Below are 17,734 nucleotides of genomic sequence, written 5' to 3'. Positions count from 1 at the left end.
GTGTGGGTGTGTGTATGGGTGTGTGAGGGGTGTGTATGGGTGTGTGTGGGTGTCTGGGTGTGTGTGTGTGTATGTGACTGTATGGGTGTGTGTATGGGCGTATGTGTGTGGATGGGCGTATGTGTGTGGGTGGGTGTGTATGTGTGTGTGGGTGTGTGTGCGTGTGTGGGTGTATGTGTATGTGTGGGTGTGTGTGTATGTGTGTGGGTGTGTGTGTGTGGATTGTGTGGGTGGGTATGTGGGTATGTGTGTGTATGGGTGTGTGTGGGTGTGTGTGTTGGTGAGAATGTGTGAGTATGTGTGTGGGTGTATATGTGTGTGGGGGGCGAGTATGTGTGTGTGTGGGTGTGTGTTACGGTCTGTGCCATCTGTTCGGATTTCTGCACACGTTGATCTACACGGTTTAAATCGCATATTGCATCTGGCTAGCGGTGTGTGAGTGAGTTCCCCTTGAGCAGAGTGTCCCTGACCGTGTGTTTATTCACAGACCCGGGTATCGGCTCGCATTTCGTTCAACTCAAATCCGAAACTGATTATGCCCTCCCTCTTAACTAAATCGCCGACCGCTCCGATTTAATCGATTCGAACTCTGGAAGATCCCAGCTCTCGTTCTCCGCGGACTGGGGAGTTTCTCAGCCTTCTCCCAGCCTGTCCCCGCCTTCAAAAAGAAAACCTTTGCCTGCGTTAGACGGTCCGGTTTAGCGTAAAGTCCTGTATCTGAATATCCCGGAGCTGTGCGGGACAACGCGAACTGTGGGGAGCGGCCGGGGCGAGGGGGGCATCGGTCTCAGCACTTCTTGTGCGCTGCTGGGTAAGTATAAAATTCACAACACTTTCTCTCGCATTCATTCGATCGCTTGTGACTCCTTGAGGAAAAAAAACATCCTTTCCAGTCTCCGTCAAATAGTGGCTCCCTTATAAAAACAAATTAACTTTTGTTTTGTTAAAACAATCGACTTTTGCAATGAAACCTGTTAGTTCTCATTTGGAAGCGAAATTAATAAGCAAAGAAAATGTGTGCGTCTCTATCTTAGAATCACAAATGTAAGATATTGTGTAAGATATTAAAATGTAAGCAACGGTTCGTTTCCCGAGCGATCAGTTGGTAAGGATCTTGCTGAAAGTTCCCTTGTAGACTCTTATCTCTCTCTCTCTCTCTCTCTCTCTCTCTCTCTCTCTCTGTCCAACCCCCGGGCAATCTCACCTTCACTTCCTCTGCTGGGATGCCTAATCCCCTAAAAAAAAATTAACCAGTTTAATATAATCAACGCTGTTTAAACCCCATCTCCGTTTCAGTCCCATGAATTAATTGGAATCTGCGATGTACTGACGCATGTGGAGCGCCTATTGTATTTTTAAAAAAAACACACACAATTTTGCAAACACTGCAATTCTCCAAAAGCTAATTAATTCCCCTGGTAAATTTTATGAAGATATTTCCCGATCTGCTACTAGCATCTAACTTAGCAGAGAATTGCGGCTCAAGTTTTGCAGTTCGAACCCGCTTGCAACACACACAACGTAGTTTCCACTTGACGAGTCTGTCGGATACCCAACTCTGCAGAATTGTGTTTTGAAACCTATTAACGGCTGTTGAAGTCCAACACACGGTCAGTGTGTTAGGAAGATTCCTTCAGTTCACGCTTAGTGGTAAAAACAAATGGTCACTCGCAGAATCTTGACCCCTTCGCAAGCATTAAGCAATTTATTTGTTCCCGATTTCAATTAGAACACAAACCGCACAGTCCCTCATTTGGAAATCCGTGCTGCCGGTTTTGCAAAGGTCATTTACATCCAAACGGTGGGCTCTGTGAGGACTGCGCTAACCCGGGAGATGAGAGTCCGTGACCCGGGCGAATAAAGACTCCGTCTAAAGAACAGCAGTGAGTGTGACAAACTACACGCACACACTCACCCACACACACCGATACATGGACTGGCTCACACATTCACACACACCGATACATGGACTGGCTCACACATTCACACACACCGATTCAGACTGACGCACATTTACTCTCTCTCTCTCTCTCTCTCTCTCTCACACACACACACACACACAAATCATGACAAACATCCACAAACACATTCACACAGGTTCCCACGCGCACTACATCCATATACACGTCTTCTCGCACACGCATACATCCACCGACACATATACACACTTACTGTCTCCCTCTCAAAACACAAACACACTCGTTTTCTCTCTCACACACATACCCCCACAGACGCACTCACATGCACACACTTACCTTCCCTTTCTCTCACACACACACGTACACTCTTCTTTCACACACATAAACGCTTACGTGTACGCGCCTGCATTCCCCTTCAGACACGCACACTTGTCCTGTCTCACACATACACGTTTGCCTTCTCTCTCACACACACAAATACATTTTCACTTATACACATTGGCCCTCTCACACACGCTTGTACACACTAGTCTCTCTCACACACACAGATACACATTCACCTCTATACATTGGCCCTCTCTCCAATAAATATACATTTACGTGTACACACTTTCCCTCTTTCACACGCACACTTGTACACACTTGCCCCCCCCTCACTCACTCACTCACACTCACACACACACACACACACACACACACACACACACACACACACACACACACATAGATTCGCACACATTCGTTCTGTTACGGTTACATTGCACCTCACTGGGTGTAATAACCGACCCCGTGATGGGGGTGAGGAATATCTTATTAGTACCTTGGTCTTGTAGAATATAACATGCGCTGGGTTGGTCACGTTATTTATCCACTGTGTCATATGAACAAGTTAATCTCCGTTATCTTTGTTTTCTAAAATGGATGTGCGGTGTGGAGACTGGGCGTCTCCCTGTGCCCAAGCGGGGATTCCACAGACCCACGGGTCGGGAACACACCCCAGTCCCGTCCCTATCTCCGACTCTATCGACGTCCCGCCGGTATCCAGACTAGCAAGATGCAGCGAGGGAGAGGGGTACACGGGAACATGGAGAGGCACACACTACACCGAGTGTGTAAGTGGGTACACACACGGTTTGCACTAGTCCACGCAGGTACACATTGGGGCGTGCAGATGAGCGGGAACACACATGAAATCACACACTTAAATGTCATCTATAATGAAGATTTGACAAGAAGTTTAGATTTGTCTGTGTAAAAAGCAAAGGAGGTGGGCGGGGCAGGTTTTGTTTTACACGGAGAGTGGTGGGTGCCTGGAATGTGCTGCCAGGGGTGGTGGTGGAGGGAGATACGATAGAGGGGTTTAAGGGGCTCTTAGTTAGGCACATGAATGTGCAGAGAATGGAGGGAGATGGACATTATGTAGGCAGACATTAGTTTAGTTAGGCGGTTTAATTACTAATTTAATGTTGGGCACAACATGGTGGACCGAAGGGCCTGTTCCTGGGCTGCACTCTTCCGTGTGACACGGAGATACATGAAGGCGCGGAGTCATGTAAGGTCCCTCCACACGGAAGCGTGACCCTTGCTTCTGGGTACCGCCCAGCGCTGTTAAACTTAACGCGCCGCTCAAACCCCGCTGTGTTTTAAATTGTCTTTAGGCAGGCGGAAGAGAGGGGCTCATTTTTGTTAAAGCAGGGGGGAAAAAGCCTGAATAACCCCGAACATGTGAGCTCGAATCCGGATCCGATGTCACTGTCTAATCATCGCGCAGAGCTCCAAGTTGCGGCCTTTATCCGGTACATTGGTGATTTTATTTGGATATCATATGTATGTGAGGGCGGCTGCGGATGTGTGTGTGTGTGTGTGTGTGTGTGTGTGTGTGTGTGTGTGTGATCTGTGTTAGTGAGTGTGTGTGCATGCGTGTGTGATTGTGTGCGCTAATCAGTGTGAATGGGTGTGAGTTTGTGTGTCTGCAGTGAGCCAGGCGTCCATTGTGTGTGTGTGTGTTTCTGTGTGTGACTAGGCAGTAGTGTGCACAGTTTGTGTGTGTATGTGTGTGTGTGTGTGAGAGAGAGAGAGAGAGACTAGGTAGTAGTGTGCAGTGTGTGTGTGTGTGTCCAGGTAGTAGTGTGCACAGTGTGTGTGTGAGACTAGGTAGCAGTGTGTACAGTGTGTGTGTGAGTCGGTAGTCGTGTGCACTGTATGTGTGTGAGACTAGGTAGTAGTGTGCACTGTGCGTGTGTGACTCGGTGGTAGTGTGCACTGTGTGTGAGACTAGGTAGTAGTGTGCACTGTGACTAGGTAGTAGTGTGCACTGTGCGTGTGTGACCCGGCGGTAGTGTGCACTGTGTGTGGGTGGGTGGCTGGGTGGGTGTGTATAACCTTGTGTGTCAAGGTGACTGCTAATGAAAAACGCGAACGAAAGTCCAGGTTTAACCTGCACGTTTGCACCACTTTCGCCGTGTTACACTCTTCACCCACCGGTCCCTTCCCCCGACAGATGCCCCGTTGAGTTTTATTTTACCTGTGGGATGCACGTCAGCCGGGTTTGACAAGGTTAACCCCAGCGCCGGTGAAGAGAGGCAGCTCTTCAAGAACCTGAATTCAAACGGGAATATAAAAACAGATTTGTGAGCTAAAGTAAGGAGCGTCCCCCAGTTCCTCAGTGTGGTTCGCGAAGTTGTGGCTGGATTCGCGTGAATACAACATGCGAACCTCTGGAGCGTGTCCGCTTGAAGTGAGCTTCTATCGATTGCTACAGGAGTGTGGGTTCGTGAAAATGAGACAAGATTTACACCCGAGACACTTCTCACGCTCCAGAGCGCTTAGTAGCCTGCGTTGTAGTTTTTGATGTGTAGTCGCTGATGTAGGAAAGACAAAAGTTAATATACGCACGGGAAGATCCCACAACCGCAGTGTAGCGTTATATTGGTATTGGTTTATTATTGTCACTTGTACCGAGGTACAGTGAAAAACTTGTCTTGCATACCGTTCCTACAGATCAATTCATTACGCAGTGCAGTTGCATTGAGTTAGTACACAGTGCATTGAGGTACAGCACGGAACCAGGACCTTCGGCCCTACTTGTCCATGCTGACCAAGGTGCCTTCCTGAGCCAGTCCCAGTTGCCTGAGTTTGGTCCATATCCCTCTAAACCTTTCCTATCAATGCACCCTCATCTGAAAAGGACCAGGTGACCTGACCTTGGGTGAAGGGTAAAATTTGGCTCAGGAGACAGGGGAGAGAGTCTCCCGGGATTTTGTTTTTCACGAACCGTTGAAAGCACGAGAACAAATTTGTGTTTAAACCGATAGATCTTTGGATATTCAAAGATTCAACGGATTTAGGCAGATTTCGGGGAAGTGGAACTGGGTTAAAGAATCAACCATGGTCTTATTGAACGGTAGAACCGAGTGGAAGGGCCGACTGGCCGACTCTCGCTCCTGTTTTGTTTTGCACCTCCTGCAGAACAGAACGGACTTGTGTGAGTGCATGGCCGCATCTGTGTGTGGATGCGTGACTTCAAACTGTCCCTACACTTGTTTCTTAAGGTCACATTCAGCCGAGTAGGCACTGTCACAGGCGACTGGTGTGCCTGTGCTTGCGCGCGTGAATTGGCGAGGTGTATGTTGATAATTATGAGCTGGGGTATGTTTGTACACTGATCTACGTGGATATGTGTGAGGGACGAGTGTGTGTGTTTTCGACTGCGTGCTAATGTGAAAGACTGCGTTGATTTAGTGTAAACGAGTGTTAATGTGTTAACTGATGTGAATTTCTTGGGGAGAGAGGCCCGTCAACATGCCGAGGATAGGGGATACGGATCATCTGCAGGTGGAAGGGATTAGTTTAGACACCATTGGCTTAATTAGTTGGGTACAACATCGTGGGCCGAAGTGCTCTACTTGTTCTGTAGTTCCATGTACGTTTGCAGGCCGCTTTTCTTACATCCCCTCAGTAGATCCATGGATACTGGCCAGGAGTTATTGGGATCATTTTCTCGCAGTTTGTAAAACAGTGTGACACCCGCCTCACAAGACAAAGGAGCAGGAGTAGGCCATTCGGCCGATCGAGTCTACCCCATGAGCTAAACTAAACTATTCCTATCTAGCCCCAATTTCCGGTCTTTCCCCCATATTCCTTGATACCCTGACTAATTAGATACCTATCAATCTCCTCCTTAAATGCCCCCAATGATCAGGCCTCCACAGTTGTATGTGGCAAAGAATTCCATAAATCCACGACCCTCTGGCTAAAGAAATTTCTCCTCATTTCTGTTCTAAATAGGTACCCTCTAATCCTAAGACTGTGTCCTCCAAACCTAGACACCCACCAAGGGAAACAGCTTAGTCACATCTACTCTGTCCAGTCCTTTCAACATTTGACATGTTTCTATCTGACTCTTCGTAACACTTTCCGCGGCGGATTCTCGCCCAGAAACTCGGAATGTTTAAACCCATGTCCAGTGGGGTAGATTTTACAACTCTAAGTTCAGAGCGCGGGAGAAATAACGAAAGTGGTGCTACCCTTGAGGCGCCTCACCCTTCATATAAAGTTAGATTGTGTTAAATACCCCGTCCCAATCCTTTCTCGGCGATGTACTTCTGGAGAATCGATTTATTTGTTATTGAGGACTCAAGAGGCCGCACATGCTGGTCTCTGGAGCAAAATATAAACTTCTGGAGGAACTCAGCGTCTCGACCCTAAACTTCAACCAGTCCTTTGCCCCCACAGATGCTGTTGGAGCCGCTGAATTCCTCCAGCAGTTTGCTAATTTTTGCTATTAATTATTGTAAATAAAACACTTTTATTTTCTTAATATTTAACCTCAGATGGCTGGGATTCCTTCATTTAGTCATTTTTAGGCATTTAATTATTAAACTTGCCACAGATCCATTCCCTTTCTCCTATAACAATCAGCAACCACGCCACACTGGGATAACTTCGGATATTTTCCTCAACCTGAAATTATACATTTTAATTTTTTGGTCAAATATCCTCCCGTTAATTTTCTATCCACGGTTATACGAGGTCGATTTCATTTCTATTTATTTAATTTCTTTCTCGAATTTATTGCATGATTTAAGACTTTAAATTTTCTTCTCCGGCGGAATAATGTTATTACGGATTAAACAGGTTATAAAAAAGATTTTATATTTAATTCCTCGGCGGCAGCTCACTTTTCGCATTCGCGGCATTTGAACGGAAGAAGTTAAAATGACCCGCGGACTTCTGCACAGAGTCCGCCGGGTTACGGCAGCTTCCCTGCGGGGAGGTTGCGGGCCGACCGGCGGGAAGACGGCAGACAGGCCGGCGGGCGAACGGGTCCAGGGATAAATAGACAGAGGAAGGGGGGGGGGGGGGAATGCAGATAGGTAGATAGAGAGAGGGAGGGAGGTCTAGAGAGAGAGAGAGAGATAAGTAGATAAAGAAAGAGGGCTGCAGATAGATAGATGAGAGAGAGATGCAGAGAGACGCAGACGGACAGACAGATATAGGGAGAGGTAGATAATTAGTCACGTCGTCGAGTTTATTGTCATGTGCACAAGTACGGTGAGGTACAGGTACAATGAAAAACCTGCTTGCAGCAACACCACAGGCACGTAGGAACAGACAACACACGGAACATAAATTATACATAAATTATACATAATTTATCGATAGATAAGCAAATTAATATGCGAGCGAACAAAGAACAACAGACGTCCAGAAATAAATGTGTATGTAGTTAGCTATGTTATTATAAGGCAGATAGCTATTCACAGATATCTGTGTGTGAAAATCCACTTACTTATACCAAAAGCAAATATATGTGTTTGTGTTATAGATAAATCGATGTTATACACAGCTATCTATCGAGTTGAAGCGATAAACAGATCAATAAACGAATAGATAAGATGTCTGGTAGGGAGAGGGAAATGAAGGCTTGTACAAAGTATAACGTTTTCTTGCTAAATTCCGAACGAACTCTCACTGTAAGACTCGGGATCATCTTCGAACGTATAGTGGGGACACGAGCCACTTTCAGATGGACTCGTTGTTCACTGGCGATGGACTGCTTGGTACACCCGTGCTGCCAAATATTGAAAGGGCTTCAAATTAAGGCTTTTGAATTGTTCTTGGGTTTGGGGAGAGAGGGAGGGGGGGGGAAGGGGAGGGGGAGACATGTGATTGAAGGGGATTGAAGGAAGTGGGGCTTCGGTTGGGGGAGTGTTTGCAAACCGGTTTATGCCACTAATCGGATTAGTCGCTGTAATTAGCTGCTGGCGGGGAGGGGATCGCTGGTGAAGGCATTGGTGGTCGATTTAAACCCGATTTACAAAACCTTAACTCGAATGGGGAGGAGGAAAGATTACACTCAATTTCTTAGACCGAAGGAGAGAGGGAGATAGGAAGGGAAGGGGGGGGGAGTTGTAAAATCAGAGGAATCTTGTTTTCCCTTCCAATTACATAAGCAACGAGTTTTAAAAAAAACCATGACGTGGATTGTGTGCTTATAAACCGTGTGACGGCCCTGTTAGTAGCCTCAGTGATAGAAAGTCCGGCTTCATTACACCATTTAACTTTGTGTGCCAAGTTTTGCAAACTTGTTGAATCGCGTAGTTTCGTTTTCTATAGATAGGTATAGTGTTGGGAAGTTGATTTTACTCCTGGTTTATTTACAAGGACATCAATCTTTGGTCTTCCAGCGGATGTTGGTGATGCCGGCGGGGATGTTCAGCATCGACAACATTTTATCCGGAGCGAGGTCCCACTGTAAAGACTCGGCGACCCTCCACGGCGCTCCGCTGCAGGCATACCCTGGCATGGCCGGGGACACGGTGTGTGCCAATGGAGAGTACCTGGGGCTCTATTCTCCGGCCGTCGCCCCTCCGCCTCCTCCTCCTCCACCAGCGCCGACCCCTCAGCATCCCAGCCTGGCGGTCGGGGGTCCGAGGATGGGCTACAATTATTACTACGTCCCCGGTACGCCTAGGGCTTCCTGCTGCAGCACAGTGCCGAGCTGCCAACCGCTGAACACTCAACACTGCTCTTGTATGCCGTCAGGTAACTCACTCTCTCACTCTATACGATGCTCAGATGGAGAGTCCCAGCTTAAATGCACGGTCACTTTGCTTCTGTGAAGGTTAAACGTGGGATCGGGAGTTTTCAGTGCAAAAGTGTCAGGAAATTAACTTGTTAAAAGCTGAGACCTGTCTGGGTGCAACGCAAACAAAATCTTTTCACCGTATCTCGGTACATGTGACAATAATCACCCGTCACAAACCCCGATTTTTATGTTTAGGTTTGGTAGAATTTAAATTTTAAAAATAAATTTGAATAGATATAAAATAGATGTTCATTTTTAGTATTTCGATTTTTATATATCTTCGTCTCCCGTCAAAATACTAAATGTATTGGTATTGGTTTATTATTGTCCGAGGTACAGTGAAAAACTTGTCTTGCATACCGATTGTACCCATTAATGTAACTGTACACCTATCAATAATTATCAATCTCAGTAAGCGAAAGTCAAAATAAAAACTGCAAGTGTTGGAAATGTTAAAGAAATAAACAGGAGATGTTACGAAAAGGAAAAGAGAAGCAGTCAATCGGTCAGATCGAAGAACCTGAAACATTCGCCGTGTCTCTCTCCACAGATGCTGCCTGACCTGCTGAGTGTTTCCAGCATTTTCTTTATTTAATAATAATATAAATCTGAGGTCTTAACGATGCGCGGTGTTCATTTAATTGTCCAATGTGAAAGGGACACATCTCACTCCCGTTTGAGCTCCGTTCTCTGTTGAACAATGAACAATTGATCTGCGAATGGACGTCCACCGGTCAACCAGCGCGCCGGCTGACTCTGAAGGCATTTCTAACCCCTCTTATTCTTGGCGGAGCGGTGTCGAACGGCTCACCCTGCATGAGGGTCGGGAGCTGAGCAAATGGGGTGCGGTGAGAGAGGAGACCCGGGTTAGGTTAGAATGGGTAGCCAGGAACAATTTCCCGACGCAAAACAAAATTGAAGAGTTAATCGGGTAACAGACAATATTGAACATAGAACAACTACAGCACAATTCAGGCCCTTCGGTCCACAAAGCTGTGCCGAACATGTCCCTACCCTGGAAATTACTAGGCTTACCCATTACTAGGCTTGAATTTAATGAGTGAGAATTGATGAACTGGAGACAAGGATAATGAAGTGAAAGCGTCTGCAGTTGCTGATTTGACCCATTAGTTTAGATTTTAAGTAAGACACCACGGGTTAACCCCGTCTGAGCTGGTGAGAGCGCGGTGAAATTCCGGGAGATTGTCAGACAAGTTTTGAGCTCAGTTGAAGACCACGTTAGCCGTCGTAGAGGTCCGCAGCCACCGCCAATACAAGAGGCAAAATTCAGCGTGAAAGACAGGAGCAAGAAGACGTCACAGCCCAGGAGGGCGTGAGAGAGATGCAGAGAGCAACGTGAGCATTAAAAGCTGCAGCAGAGGAAAACTGAAACAAAATCAGCATGTGATATAAAAGCTAGGCGTGAGGATGTTAGTGACTACACTGAGGACGGTGGTGGGCTCAGAAACAAGCGTAATTAAAGAAAATAAAGGGAATTCTGTAATAGTTGTTATACTTGATGCAAATGTTTCAGAAGAGAATTAAATCTGTGCGGTTGAAAGGGAACTAAAGTTAATTCAAAGTGGCAAATTGACTTGGTCAAATTCTCAAGTCAACAATGGAGAGTGTAACGGAGCCAGAGGTGGGTTGAGTGTGCGGGATGTGATGGTTTCTACCCCGGGACACTGGAAGAGGAAAATACAGAGGTGTTGGTTAGAATCTTTCAGAGCCCTCTTGATCTGGGAATCGTTCCGTTGAGTTGGAAGTGTTTTCAAGGTCGCCGCCTTTTTAAAATCCAGGATCGAGGAAGGAAGATTGACCTGACGGAGCACTTGAGTAGATACCAACTGATCCAGGAGGTGTTGTTCAGGTTAAATATAAGTCAAGTCGAGTTTATTGTCAGCTACACATGTCTGCACAGGTGCACTGAAAAACCTCCAGCGGCATCACAGACACAACATTCACAAGAAAAAAACATAAATTATACAAGAAAGAACACTATGAGAACAGAACAAAAGTCCATTGTAGTGCAAGGTGACATAGGGGCAGAATTAGGCCATTCGGTCCATCGAGTCTGCTCCACCATTCTATCGTGGCTGATTTATTTTTCCCTCTCAACCCCATTCTCCTGCCTTCTCTCTGTAACCTTTGACACCCTCAGTAATCAAGAACCTATCAACCTCCGCTTTAAGTACACCCAATGACTCGGCCTCCACAGCCGTCTGTGGCAATGAATTCCACAGATTCACCACCCTCTGGCTGAAGAAATTCCTCCTCATCTCAGTTCTAAAGGGACGTCCCTTTATTCTGAGGCTGTGCCCTCTGGTCCCCGACTCTCCCACTGATGGAAACATCCTCTCCACGTCCACTCTACCCAGGCCTTTCAATATTCAGTAGGTTTCAATGAGATCCCCCCTCATCCTTCTAAACTCCAGTGAGTACAGGCCCAGAGCCATCAAGCGCTCCTCACGCATTAACCCTTTCACCCCGGGATCATTCTCCTAAACCTCCTCTGGACCGTCTCCTATGCCAGCACATCCATACTTACTATGACATCTGCCATACTGCTGCTGTACTGAGGTAGTGATTAGGGTTGTGCAGGTTGGTTCATGAACCAGATGGTTGAAGGGAATTAGCTACAGATGCCGGAAATCTGAAACAACATCAGTAGGTACTGGAGATACTCAGCAGGTTGGACAGCATCTGAGGAGGGAAAAACAGTTACTGGGGTCAATGATCTTTCAACTTCCATCTCGTTGAATGTTTGCGGAAGGTGAGTGCTGAGGAGAATGACGCTTGATGAGTTGAGGTTTGCTTACTTATACAGGTAAATGCAGGATAACAAAGCGAGGGGGAAATTCGTCTCTGCTCAGTAGCGGGGAACAGGTATGTGAGGATCCCGCTGGTCAATTTCTCCCCCTGCACATTCTGTTCCACAGAAGTGCACAGGGGCAAATGTGAGGCTGTGTTAATGACTCATACCCTTATCGCTGACCACATATGGTGTTTACTCTGTGAGCTTCACACTGCAGGAATTTCATCGCACCCTGGTGTGTATGACAATAAACTGATCCGAATCCGATCTGATCGGAGGCTACATTTTCACACTACTCCACTCCACACTGACACACACCTGGCTTTGCTCTGCTGTTTTGTACAGATATTTCTTTAATCGAGGTATTGAGTACAGGAGTCAAGAAGTCATGATGCATCTCTATAGAACTCTGGTTAGGCTGCATTTAGAGTATTGCGTGCAATTCTGGTCACCTCACCACAGGAAGGATGCCAAGGCTTTAGAGAGGGTGCGGAGGAGGTTTACTGGGATGCTGCCTGGATTAGAGGGCATGTGCTATCAGGAGAGGCCGGACAAACTTGGGCTCTTTTCTCTGGAGTGATGGAGGCTGAGGGGTGATCTGTTGGAAGTATATAAAATGATGAGGGGCATAGATAGGGTGGACAAGCAATATCTTTTTTCCCATTATTGAGCGATCCGATACCAGAGGCCATGCATTTAAGGTGAGAGGGGGGTAGGTTCAGAGGAGACGTGAGGGGTACGTTTTTTTACTGAGAGAGTGATGGATGCCTGGAATGCGTTGCTTGATAGGGTGGTGGAGGCAAATTCATTGGGGGCTTTTAAGAGGGGCTTGGATGGGCACATGAATGAGAGGAAAATGGAGGGATAGGGTAGGAGGGATTAGCTATGTCAGCACAACATTGTGGGCCGAAGGGCCTGTTCTGTGCTGTACTGTTCTATATATTCTATATACAAGGCAGCAGTCCAGTCACAGAGCGAAGGTGCAGGGCAGAGACACAGACAGCACAGGAACAGGCCCTTCGGCTCACCACAGCTGTGCTGACTATGATGCCAAATGAAAATAATCCCATCTGCCTGCAAATGATCCATGTCTCTCCATTCCCTGCACATTCATATCTGTCTAAATGTCTCCAAAAGGCCACTATCATATCTACTTCCACCTTTACCCCCAGCAGCACATTCGTCACAACCCACTCTCCTGAGTAAAAAAAACCTGCCCTGTACATCTCTGTTAAACTTCCCCCCTCTCACCTTAAACCTATGCCCTCTAGTATTTGACATCTACCGTCAACTCTATCTACGCCTCTCATAATTTTATAACTTCTCACAGGTCTCCCCTCAGCCTCCGCCTGTCCAGAGAAAACAACTCAAGTTTGTCCAACCTCTCCTTATAGCTCATGCCCTCTAATCCAGGCAGCAACCTGGTGAACCTCTTCTGCACCCTCTCCAAAGCCTCTACATCCTTCCTGTAATGGAATCAGAATCAGGTTTATTATCACTGACTTATATGATGTGAGATTTGTTGTTTTGAGGCAGCAGTACAGTGCAAAGACATAAAAATCTGTGAATTACAAAAATAAATAAATAGTGCAAAAAAAAGGGATAACGAGAGAGTATTCATGGGTTCATGGACCATTGAGCAATCTGATGTTGGAGGGGAAGAAGCTGTTCCTGAATCGTTGAGTGTGGGTCTTCAGGTTCCTGTACCTTCTCCCCGATGGTGATAATGAGAAGAGGGCATGTCCCGGGTGGTGAGGGTCCTTAGTGATGGATGCCACCTTCTTGAGACACTGCCTCTTGAAGATGTCCTCGATGGTGGGGAGGGTTGTGCCCGTGATGGAGGTGGCTGAGTCTACAACCCTCTGCAGCCTCTTGCAATCCTGTGCATTGGAGATTTCATACTAGGCTGTGATGCAACCAGTCAGAATGCTCTCCACTGTACATATGTAGAAATTTGTAAGAGTCTTTGGTGATACACTGAATTGTACACAATACTCCAAATGCAGTCTAACCAAAGATTTCCACAGCAGTGGCATGATGACCCGACTTTGATACTCAGTGCCTCGACCGATGAAGGCAAGCATGCCATAGGCCTTCTTTAACTTCTTTTTTGGACGGGTTTGACATCAATGGGATAGCTCTTCAACAATATTTGGTTTAAGCTGTTTAGCTCAGCAGACATCCGACTGTGATTAACACTGATGTTTAATGGAGTGTCTATAATCCCTGGTCTATGCACTATGTCACCATCACACCCAGGCAAGACTATCTCCTTGAGCACGTCATCACCACCTTTCTTGAATCCTTCCACTCTGTCAGGCTGCTTCACCAGCAGTCAGTTCTGATTGAGTAGAATTAATGGGAGCTAGTCCCTTTGCCCTTAATCCCAGGCACTGTGCTGAGCAGCGGACCCTACACCCACTGAGACACCTGCTTCCACCTCCGTGACATCACCCAAGCCGCTCATCTATTGATGAACCTCTCATCCTCACCCCTCCTTATCTCCAGGCTATCCTCACCAAGCCCCCACTGTAATCCCATTGGAAGCATTCTCTCATGGAAAACTCTGCTGCCTTTTCCCCAGCTCTGCCCAAGTCCCGTTCGCCACCTCCCCATCCCCACTCTGTGCGCTGACCGATACTGGAAGCATCCAGCAATGCTTTTGAGTATGGGTAAGGTCTTTAGACCCCTGGACAGAAACATGGCAAACAGAATTTAATTCAAGGAAGTGGGGAACAGCGGGATATCCGAGTGAATATCCACAGAAAGGTAGCAGGGCAGGTCAATAAAGTGGTTTAGAAGGTGTCTAGAATGCCTTCCTTTATAGAGTCATAAAGTTATGAAACAGCACAGAAACAGGCCCTACAGCCCAACTCGTTCATGCTGACCAAGGTGCCTACCTGAGCTCATCCTATTTGCCTGCATTTGGCCTATATCCCTCTGAACCTATGAATGATAGAAAAACAGGGGGCTATGTGGGAGGGAAGGGTTAGATAGATCTTAGAGCAGGATAAAATGTCGGCACAACATTGTGGGCCGAAGGGCCCGTACTGTGCTGTAGTGTTCTATGTTCTATGTTCTATGAACCTGCCCAAGTGTTGTTTAAACAGTGTAATTGTAACCACCTCTATCTCTGGCAGCTCGTTCCATATACCCAGCACCCTCTATGTGAAAAACTTGCCCCTCAGGTCCCCTTTAAACCTTATCCTCTCTCACTTTAAACCCTCTAGTTTTACAGTCCCCTACCCTCAAAGAAAGACTGTGACCATTCGCCCCTCATGATTTTATAAACCTCCATAAGGTCACCCCTCAGCCTCCTTCACTCCAGAGGAAACAGTCCCATCCTCTCCAGTCTCTCCGTATACTTCATGCCCTCCAGTCCTGGTAACATCCTCATGAATCATCCCTGCACCCTTTCCAGCTTAATGACACCCTTCCTTTATTCATTGGGGCATGGAATAGAAGAGCAGGGATGTCATGCTAACACTGCATACAGTACTGGTTGGACCACAGCTTGCTTGTTACACAGTTCTGGTCAACACAACAAGGTGATTGCACTGGAGAGGGTGCAGTGGAGACTTAACGGGATGCTGCCAGGATTGGAGAGTTACTGGTGTGAGGAAGGATTGGGTTGTTTTCTTTAGAATGGAGGAGGCTGAGTGCTGGGACCACGAGAAAGTGAAAAGGAAGTACCCCTTTTTTCTTTAACCGAGGTGGGAGAAGACAGGGAGCAGAGATTTAATGTAATTGATAGGATAAGAGGAAAGCTGACAATTAATGCTTTTATCCAGAGGACAGTACGGGTCTGGAACTCACTGCCTGAAGGTAGATACCCTCGTGACATTTAAACAGTATTTGGAGGTGTTCTTCAAGAACCCGTGGGCTACAGACCCAGTGATAGAAGGTGGGGGGTTTAGACTTTGTGCCTATTCTTTGACTAGTATTGTGTGCAGTTCTGGTCACCCCATCACAGGAAGGATGTGGAGGCTTTGGAGAGGGTGCAGAAGAGGTTCACCAGGTTGCTGCCTGGATTAGAGGGTCTGAGCTACAAGGGGAGGTTGGACAAACTTGGGTTATTTTCTCTGGAGCATCAGAGGCTGAGGGGAGACCTGATAGAAGTTTATAAAATTATGAGAGGTAGAGATAGGGTAGAAGGTCATAGTCTCTTTCCCAGGTCGGAAATGTCAGGGAGGACGTGCATTTAAGGTGAGAGGGGGAAAGTTTAAAGGAGATGTTCAGGGCACGTTTTTTTCCACAGAGAGTGGTGATAGAACGGGCTGCCGGGGTAGTGGTGGAGGCAGATATGACAAGAGGCTTTGAGACAGACACGTGAATGTGCAGGGAATGGGGGGATACGGATCACGTGCAGGCAGAAGGGATTTAGTTTATTTTGACATTGTGTTTGGTGTAGACATTGTGGGCCGAAGGGCCTTTTCCTGCGCTGTAATGTTCTATGTTCTATGATGGGCTTTATGACTTCCTTATGGCTGTAGAGTCATAGAATCATAGTCATACAGCGCGGAAACAGGCCCTTCAGCCCAACTGGTCCATACGGACCAAGATTCCTGTCTAAGTTAGTCCCATTTGCCCGTGTTTGGCCCATATCCCTCTAAACCTTTCCCATCCGTGTACCTGTCCAAGTGTCTTTTAAATGTTGTTGAATGTACCTGCCTCAACCACTTCCCCTGGCAGCTCGTTCCATATACTGACCACCCTCTGGGTGAAAATGTTGCCCCTCAGGTTCCTATTAAATCTCTGCCCTCTCACCCTAAACCTATGCCCTCAACCCTGGGAAAGAGACTGCGCACATTCACCCTATCATTGCCCCTCATGATGTTATACACCTCCATACGATCACATCTCCTTCTCCTACGCCCCAGTGAAACCACTCCCAGTCTGCTGAACCTCTCTCAGCCCCTTGAGTCCCGGTAAATTACTGGTAGAGTCCCAGTAGAATACTGTGTCCAGTTCTGGTCGCCTCATTATAGGAAGGATGTGGAAGCATTGGAAGGGGTGCAGAGGAGATTTACCAGGATGCTGCCTGGTTTAGAGAGGATGCATTATGAGGAGAGACTAAGGGAGCTAGGACTTTTCTCTTTAGTGAGAAGGAGGATGAGAGGAGACATGATAGAGGTGTACAAAATATTGAGAGGAATAGGTAGAGTGGACAGCCAGCGCCTCTTTCCCAGGGCACCAATGCTCAATACGAGAGGGCATGGCTTTAAAGTAATGGGTAGGAAGTTCAAGGGAGATATCAGAGGGAGGTTTTTTACCCAGAGAGTGGTTGGGGCATGGAATGCGCTGCCTGGGGTGGTGGTGGAGGCAGGTGCATTGGTCAAATTCAAGAGATTACTAGATAAGCATATGGAGGAACTTAGAATAGAGGGATATGTGGGAGGAAGGGGTTGGATAGTCTTAGGCGAGGTTTAAAGGTCGGCACAACATTGTGGGCCGAAGGGCCTGTATTGTGCTGTACTATGTTCTGTGTTCTATGTTCTAAATTAACAGTATGTTTCTCTGTTCAGACCTCCAGTGGGCAAGGACTGATGCTTGTTGTCCCTTTGGCAGGGTTGGAAGGGGCTGCATCAGCATACCTCTCCCCGGTGGCCCCCCAAGTGTTGCCCTATGTGAGTCTGGGTGCTCTGTCCCGCACTGAGCTCCAACTACTGAACCAGCTCCACTGCAGAAGGAAGCGCCGTCACCGAACCATCTTCACGGACGAGCAGCTGGAAGCCTTGGAGAACCTCTTTCAGGAAACCAAGTACCCAGATGTGGGCACCAGGGAACAGCTGGCTCGGAGGGTCCATCTCCGCGAAGAGAAAGTGGAGGTAAACAAAAGACTTCTGTACTTTGCAATTGGCATCACCTTAGAGCCATGGAGAGATTCAGCACAGAGAAAGGACATTCGGC

At 47.1% G+C, this 17,734-nt stretch overlaps 1 protein-coding gene across 1 annotated transcript in view; it reads left to right on the top strand.

Moving 5' to 3' along the window:
• The first annotated feature begins 544 nt into the window (after nt 1-544).
• Nucleotides 545-17,734, top strand: part of gsc (goosecoid) — a 39,551-nt gene continuing 22,361 nt past the window's right edge. The window contains exons 1-3 of the mRNA XM_052019757.1: nt 545-811; nt 8,609-8,885; nt 17,393-17,652. Coding sequence (XP_051875717.1) covers nt 8,612-8,885; nt 17,393-17,652 — 534 coding nt within the window. The 5' untranslated portion in view covers nt 545-811; nt 8,609-8,611. The remainder of the gene's footprint in view (nt 812-8,608; nt 8,886-17,392; nt 17,653-17,734) is intronic.

The sequence above is a fragment of the Pristis pectinata genome, chromosome 1 (genome assembly GCF_009764475.1).
Source record: "Pristis pectinata isolate sPriPec2 chromosome 1, sPriPec2.1.pri, whole genome shotgun sequence".
NCBI lineage: Eukaryota > Metazoa > Chordata > Chondrichthyes > Rhinopristiformes > Pristidae > Pristis > Pristis pectinata.
This window is presented reverse-complemented; position numbering and strand designations above follow the sequence as displayed.